Source organism: Hypomesus transpacificus, chromosome 21 (genome assembly GCF_021917145.1).
Source record: "Hypomesus transpacificus isolate Combined female chromosome 21, fHypTra1, whole genome shotgun sequence".
Lineage (NCBI taxonomy): Eukaryota > Metazoa > Chordata > Actinopteri > Osmeriformes > Osmeridae > Hypomesus > Hypomesus transpacificus.
Window position 1 is genome coordinate 5,658,587 of NC_061080.1, and position 8,117 is coordinate 5,666,703.

Below are 8,117 nucleotides of genomic sequence, written 5' to 3' on the forward strand. Positions count from 1 at the left end.
ACCACTCTGATTTGACATAACCAATCGCAAGCGTTCGCCTTAGCCAACTCCTTCACCACTACTGTAACGGAGCTAGCTGCCTAGCTGGAAAATCAAACTTTTCCCGAACCCCGTGGGAAAGAGAGCCACAACATCATGGCCAGCAACAAAACTCAGCAAGGAATGTTCTTGCTCCGGCTTTAACCTATATTCGGCTGCGTTGCCGCAACCGCAGAATAGTTTCGCTCGCATCTTTCTCCGACGCCATTACTGTACTACTCAAACAAGTGCACGACATTAACCTCATCGTTCTCAGCCACTCCCTCTGTTCGCTGATTCGACCTACAAAAAATGTGTTTCTGGAAACCGACTTCAGAGCCGAGCTACCAGACCTAGTACAGAAGCAAAATCCAAATTGAGCAGAAGTAGCCTACGTAGGAGGGCAGAGCCAGGCTAACCAAAGGCAGGCTAGGGGAACTCTTATTAATGTTAAATAACCTCCTAAAGTGAAGTTTTCATGTCATGTGACCTTTAAGAAGAGGCCCATGTTTGTTTTATTTAGCAGGCAGAAAACAAGTTGACTTTGTGTCCCAAACGTGTGTCCGCCATTATAAACGAAAGTTCTTCGGTGAGATTCTAGCTTTCCATTAAGTACTGCTGCCTGCACCACTTAAGTTTGTACTGCATGTGAGCTAACTTCGTGGATAGCCATGGTCAAAGTATTACTGTTGAGAACTCCAATTAGAAATTCCATATTTAGTAATCAATGACATGTGTGTGATGTAGGCTAAGACATATACAGGTTGAATTACAGAAATCAATCTGATAAGAGATTCATTCTTGTTGCAATAACCTGTGCTTGTTTTATTAGAAAAGTGCCATAAAAAAAAGTAATTATCAACGGTAGCTACAGTCCACACAGCTGCACATTTACAAAACGGAAATCCCCAATCGCTATCAATTATGTTTGCATTGTTGTACTAACGGTAGTATTAGAAATATCAAAATAATTAAATTCAAAAGCAGTCTTCTTAAACCCCAAACTGTAAAGATGATTCTCTTGCAGTCAACACAAACTGTTGACACATTCACCAAAGCAGCTCAAAGACAAAGACCTGATTCTCCGTTTCTTGACCAAGCTTCTTGTCCAAATGGCGCACCTTTCTCAGACATTCGCAGGTTGCTCGCCACCAGGGTTGCTCTCCACAAGACTTTGCACTCGGGCCAAAATGATCTCATTGGGGCTGCTGCAGTTCTCTACTCCATAGGGAGGGCTAACGGTTAACACGTTAGCTATCTTCAGTGTCTCCCCTTCCTCTTCGACGGGGATGCGATTCTTCTCCAGCCAAACACGAAGGCTGTCCTTTCTATGTTTCAGTTCATTCATGCATAGAGTCTGTGCACCCTGTGGTGTGAAGACGTCTCTCATGCGCTCCGAGATGGCCTCGTTCCCTTCCTGTAAAACCTCCACTTCTTCCACAGCATGACCCATTACCACCACCGCCACAGCTGTTCCCTTTTCAAGCATGTTCACCAAGACGATACTGCAAATGAAGTAAAAAGATTTGTATGTATAACGACAGGTGTTTAAACAGTTATTCGGTCTCTGGAGCTAGACACTTTTCAACTTAGAAAATAGTATACCTTGCAGAGACTGGGTCCACGGTGAACACCCAACCTTGATATTGTTGCTTTTCGTGCGAGGTTACTTTAACTTCTTTGTTGACATATGCACCCCATTCAAGGGGCTTCAGTTGACGCCACTTAGTTGACATGTTCAGCTTGAACAGTCTACTTTTAATGAGCGTTTGTCTCCAAGCTGTTGAATAGAAATTTAATACATTATGCACGGACCGAACACGGTGTGCCTGTAAATGGTGTCGTAAAGGAAACAAAGAACCTTGAGTGCGGAATTTTCTGGTCCATTAGACCAGTGCCTCGCAACGTCTCGAATCATCTAATTTTCAACTCAGTGTGTAGCTGAGAAATATACATTTAGGCAAGCCTTTTTAACTTGCAAATGGTTATATCGCATGCGCAGATAAACGTTACGTTTCCTGTCAGAATCTTACACCAACCATGTCAAGATATGGTGGGTACGGCGGAGGTAAATTGAAATCGTTTTCAATGACACTGACGTTGCAATGCAAGTGCAATTAAAGTTTCACCTAAAAATATTATGAATACAGCCAGAGAATGTTTAATATAGGCTAATATCTAAAACAGGATCTGATACAGCTATGTAGCCTACTATTAGTGTAAAGAGTGTGAGTTAGTTCCGGGCAAATTGCTGCTTAAAAATCCCTTACAAAAAAAGAAGTATACTTCAAGTTTATTTTGTAAGTATACTTAGTATAAAAAGTATACCATTATCATGTTACTTAAAGTAGGCTATACTAGCAGTGTACTTATTTATATACTATTTTGGTACTAAGTAAACTGAATTGGCCCACTTTTTAGGTCATTTAGTACACTTTAAAGTACACTTATAGTGTATTTTAAGGTTTACTTTTGAATAATGTAAAGTAACCTGTGTAGTGCACTTTCAGTTCATCAAGTATACTTCCTAACGTACTTCAAAGTATACTTTGGAATACTCTAAAGTAACCTGTGTAGTGCACTTTCAGGTCATAAAGTATACTTCCTAAAGTACTTAAAAGTATACCTTGGAATACTCTAAAGTAACCTGTGTAGTGCACTTTCATTTCATGAAGTACACTTCCTAAAGAGCCTCAAAGTATACTTTGCAATACTTTCAATTAATGTAAGTACCTCAAGAAGTAAACTTATTAAATATAATTTTACTATGACTTCCTAATAAATAAAAATGTTTAGGCTACATATTTGTCAAAACAACAAATGTTGTCATACTAATGCATTGTATACAACCATTCAAGGTAACATTGGTTATTTACATCAATGTTACAGCTAATCTAGACAAACCACAGTATATGTCAATCATGCTAACTCTTGTAAATTTGTTTTACTGGTCTTTAATGACAGACACATTACAGGTTATGCACCGGAAGATGGAGACATTGGATGAGAACCAACGAGAGGTTCTCCTATTCAGGCGACTACAGGACAGACACTGAAGAGGTGCCAGTACAGGTGGCCTAAACACAGGCTGAACTCCAAGACCTTGAAGAGCGCCTTAAGGTGCTGTAGTTCCGAAAGAGAGTGGTAGGTGTTTTGAGATGTCATGAACTATGGCTTACACGCAGCGTTCAACGCTCAAATTGGTGCTAACAATAAGTTCATGACTTCTAATTGCAGATGCTGTGATGAAGTGGAAGACGGGACTGGGAGAGAAGGCTGTGGAGCTCCTCATAGCGGACACACTCAAACACGCCCCGGCAGCCCATTCAAAACAAGCCAGGTGAATGAATCATGATTGCAGCTTCCATATCCAACCTTTCACATGGCTATGTGACAAAAAACTAGAATCCCATAATCTTTTTTTGATGAAGTATATTATTCTAGATGTGATTTTTTAATGACTTGTATAGCCCCTTTCGCAAATGCAATTATGTTGACAGGACACTAACTTATTTTGTGCTTCATTGTCAGGGCCAACAGACAGGGCCTGTAGCGGAGACTGCCAGAAGATTTTAATTCACTGTTTGGCACTTTGTTTGAAATAAAATGACTGAATGTTACTTGGAAATGCTGCCTTGTTTATGCTTGAGTTAGGCTACACATCACACAAACATAGTCCTCCAAAAGTTGGCTACCATGTAGCCTATTATACAACAACAAGTAGCATTTTGCGCATATGAGGTCTGCATATGAACCGCCCCAATATAAGCAGTAGAATTGAGAAATATAGGTTACTTAGGCCCCGTCCACACTAGCCCGGGTAAATTTAGAAACGCATACATATGTCTGCGTTTGCACCTCCCGTCCACACTAATACGGCGTATTCAGATACTGAAAACTGAGCTTTTCGAAAACGCTCCCCTAGCCGGAGACATTTGAAAACGCCGGGTACGCGTAGTAGTGTGGACGGGGTCCCCGGAGCTTTTCAGATACGATGACGCGCAGTTGCCATGGCACTGGGGTAGCTTGCGCTCTAGAGGTTATAACGTCAAGATGGAAAGTGAAAGAAATATGCTGCTTCGTCTCTACTTATTTATAAGTTAGTGTAAATGTTTTTTGTATGACAGTTTTTTTTAACCTCAAAACAAGTGTCAGTCTCAGCTGATTGCGTGCATGTAAACAGAGCAGTGTGGTGGGAGGGAGGGACAGAAGTGGCGAAACTATGACAACGATTGTCATGTCTCCGTGTAAGTGTGGACGGCAAACATTTGGAAAACGATATGAAAACGCTAGTGTGGACGGAGATCGTTTTCAATTCGAATACGCGTATTTGTATTTACCCGGGCTAGTGTGGACGGGGCCTTAATTGACGTTGCAGTTACGGACTGGCAACGTCACAAAATTACGTTGCTAGGAGGTTGCGGTTACGGACTGGCAACGTCACAAAACAACGTTGCTAGGAGGTCGCGGTTACAGACTGGCAACGTCGGAAAATGACGTTGCTAGGAGGTTGCGGTTACAGACTGGCAACGTCGGAAAATAACGTTGCCACGACGTTGCGGTTACGGACTGGCAACGTGATTTGGTGACTTTGCCGTTACGTCATGGCGTCTTTCACTTCCCACGTTGCCGCAACGTCGCCAAAGATGTTTGGTCATCGAGTGACGTTGCGGCAACGTAAGGGCAACGTAACTGTGTTGGCTGGGTAGGCCTACATGAATTGTAATTATAGCCTACAATATTATTTAAATCGCACATTCCCCAGATAGCACAATTTGTATTGCTGAATTGTCCTTTTGCGGCCACAACATTCTGCAGCATTAGGCCTACTGTAGATTTTTCTTAGGACCCGCGCTCATTCTCAAGACAACCAGTTTGAATTAGCACTACACTGGTGGCAATGGGCTCTGTTTACAGGTTAAATATTTCGAAAGAATAGAGACGTAATGAGTTGACAAGCTTATTAAAATTTTGCCTCAGACAAATGCATTCTATTTGAAATTCTGCAGGTTTTCGTCGGAATTCGGCGCTCGCGAATTACGTTTGGGCCTGCTAATATCCCACTGCAAGTGAATGCAGCACTAGACGACTCCAACCCACCCTCCCCACTGCGCCGACTGAGACTGAGGTGAAATCAGTTTTATATTCGAGATTCAACAGGCATTCATATTCGTACCTCCGTTAAGGCTCCGTGTCATATTAAGGGACCGGGGTAAAAGAGTAGATAGCCTGAATGCCGAAAAACCAAGCAGCCATTTGAATAGACATTGATTCCAAATAAACATTGATTTAATATGACTGAGATTAAATCAGCATTCTGCCACGGGGGTGCCACCCCTCATAATCTCCTGCCACCCTCTTGCCACCCCATGAATATTTTTCTAGATCTGCCCCTGTTAAGAAGGAATTTATTCTGAATTGGATTTAGGAAAACATTTGGCATTCATGAAAGTTTTCTCATCTGGGATTTGTTCTGAACATCAGAAGACTTTCCGAACTCGAAATAGCAGTCGTAAATCGGCCACAGAGTTGTCTCAAATGCGATTCCTTAAAATCATCTTACTGGTATGATGTTGCACCAATGCACCTGTGCACCGGTTGCTTTTCGCTTGGACATAACTTGCTCCTGTTCCTGTTGCTTTCCTAATTGTGTCGATTCTGACTGCACACGTTACTGCTGGTGCGTGCCCTTATAGGGAGCTGTTGGGGCGTGTATGTATGCAAATTCAGGAGCACAAGGATGTGCTTTCAACTTCAGAAAACTCTTCCCGAGGAGCACAGCTCAGAAAACTTCTGCTGCGTAGGAACACATTTTCAAGCATTCATGAAGTTGGCGAATGTCTTTTTCTTAAGTCGTTTTTCGAAGCCCTTAAGAAACATTTCAGATGAAACTTCAGAAAATGTTCGAGAATGAGGCCCATTGTCTGTAAACACAGTTTGCTGTGCCATCCACAAATGCAGGTTAAAGGTCACAGGACATGGAAACTTCACTTTAGGAGGTTATTAAACATTAATATGAGTTCCCCTAGCCTGCCTTTGGTCCCCCAGTGGCTAGAATTTTCGATAGGTGTAAACCAAGCCCTGGGTGTTCTTCTCCGCCTTTGAGAAAATGAAGGCTCAAACGCTCACAAGGAGCCAGGCTACCGCCCTTCTCTCTGCTTTGCCTGTCCAGATTATCTGGCACGCCCATAAAAAAGTGAGCTCCGATCGTGCGAAGGAAAGTGCGATATCGTTTTTTCCTGGAGAGACATCACGGCTAGCAAACGAACGGAGCATAACAGTTGCTCAGTGTTTGGATGTACGAAACAAAATTATTTTTTTAGTTCCTTCATCCAAGCCTCTGCACAACCGGTATCTTAATATTATTTTCGCTGGAAATGCGCCGACAAAACTTCCCAAACTTGTATGTCTGCGCCTAACATTTCAGCCACTACTGTTTCCTGAACTTGAGCCTACACAAAGCTGGCCTTGCTGAAATAAAATTCTGGATCATTACTAAATCTCTTTGGTCAAGCTACAAACCTTGGACAAGTAAGTTAACTAACGCTATATCATTTTGTTGCTTTACTGTATATGGTTACCTAGCTTGTTACCCTTAGAATGTGTCTGTAACATTAGCTCTGCAGCTAACAGCTGAGTTACTGTTGCAGGGCTCTCAAGTTTTGAAGACAGGCAAGAGTGACACTCTCCCTCCCTCCCCCCCCCCCCCCCCCCCCCCCCCCCCCCCACCACCCCGTCGGGGGTTCAAAATTAATTAATTAATTGCTTTTTACCTGACATCTTTTAAAGGCAGCAATGATTAATGCATCCATGGCCAGGGTATAATAATGAAATATTACATTATTTTAAAAGTCAAAGGGATCGGGTCAATTTACATGCCGCACTGGGTTCGATTCTGACACCTCTGGCATTCCAAGCGGCGCCACTACCAACTACGCCAACGAAAATCTAGATAACCATTGATGCGGGTGGCGTTTTACTTACCTGAAGAGTGAGTTTCACCGATACACAACGGCTATATCTATGAACTACTTGTTCTGAGCAGGTGTAGTCAGTGAACAGGCTGTAAAACTGTTGGTTAAGAGACTTGTGAAAAACTGATGATAATTATCTGGGAAACATTTTTTAACAGCAGTCAAGTCATTGTCATTGTTTGTGTCAAACAAGTTGAGAATTTGTTGTAACATTAAAACAGGAGATCATGACTGCTCAAAGTGATGCTCGAGCTCCAGCGGTTTGCTTTGTAGGTGAACAAAACTTTCGGAAGACGTAGCAGAATCCCAAAAAATTACAGGATATGCTTTTTTTCCATTGGTTGTTGCATCAAATCTTACCCAGATACAATGGTGCTATTTTCCGATTTGGCTACTGTATAGACCCTTTCTTTTTTTTGATTGGCTGATAAGTGGCAGGCTCGACTAAGAACTCCAGGGGAGACGCGCTTGACTACCGGTTCCATAGTGAGAGTGGGGCGGCCAGAGGAATTTTGGTTGGGTGCTGCGGCATATTAAATATATTATAAATATTTTTTTTCGGCGTGAGAAATACAATGTGTGGCGGGAGGGCGTGACTAAAGACCGAAATGAGTGACTGTCACTCTCAATGCGTGACACTTGAGAGCCCTGCTACCTTAATGTAAAGGTAGATGGCATCAAGTGTGTGTGTGAATACAAACGCTGTAACACCAGTGTTGTACACTTCTTTGTTATTTGGATAACCGATATGCTGTTGGTGTTATGGCGCACGCGATATCCGCCTTTCCCCTCATTGAAATTATTATGAGTGTGCACCTCTGCAAACCAGGGTGATCTGAGGAGAATTGGCAAATTCAAAGCATCTTACAGCAACGGGGCTACGAGCCAGCAGAGTTACTGTCGCTAATGTAAAGGTAGATGGCATCAAGTGTGTGTGTGAATACAAACGCTGTAACGCGAGTGTTGTACACTTCTTTGTTATTGTGATAACCGTTCTGCTGTTGGTGTTATGGCTCACAATATCCGCCTTTCTCCTCATTGAAATGACTATGAGTGTGCACCTCTGCAAACCAGGGTGGTCAGATGAGAATGGCTAAATTCGAGGCATCTTACAGAAACGGGAGC

General features: G+C 42.6%; 1 protein-coding gene across 1 annotated transcript; it reads right to left on the reverse strand.

The window, feature by feature from the left end:
• Window positions 1-538: 538 nt before the first annotated feature.
• gemin6 (gem (nuclear organelle) associated protein 6) lies at window positions 539-2,011 on the reverse strand. The gene is made up of 2 exons (XM_047044001.1): window positions 1,624-2,011; window positions 539-1,523 (listed from the first exon to the last, which is right to left on the reverse strand). Exons 1-2 carry the CDS (start codon window positions 1,752-1,754, stop codon window positions 1,145-1,147), a joined length of 510 nt encoding a protein of 169 aa, XP_046899957.1. The 5' UTR covers window positions 1,755-2,011; the 3' UTR covers window positions 539-1,144.
• Between the last annotated feature and the right edge of the window lie 6,106 nt (window positions 2,012-8,117).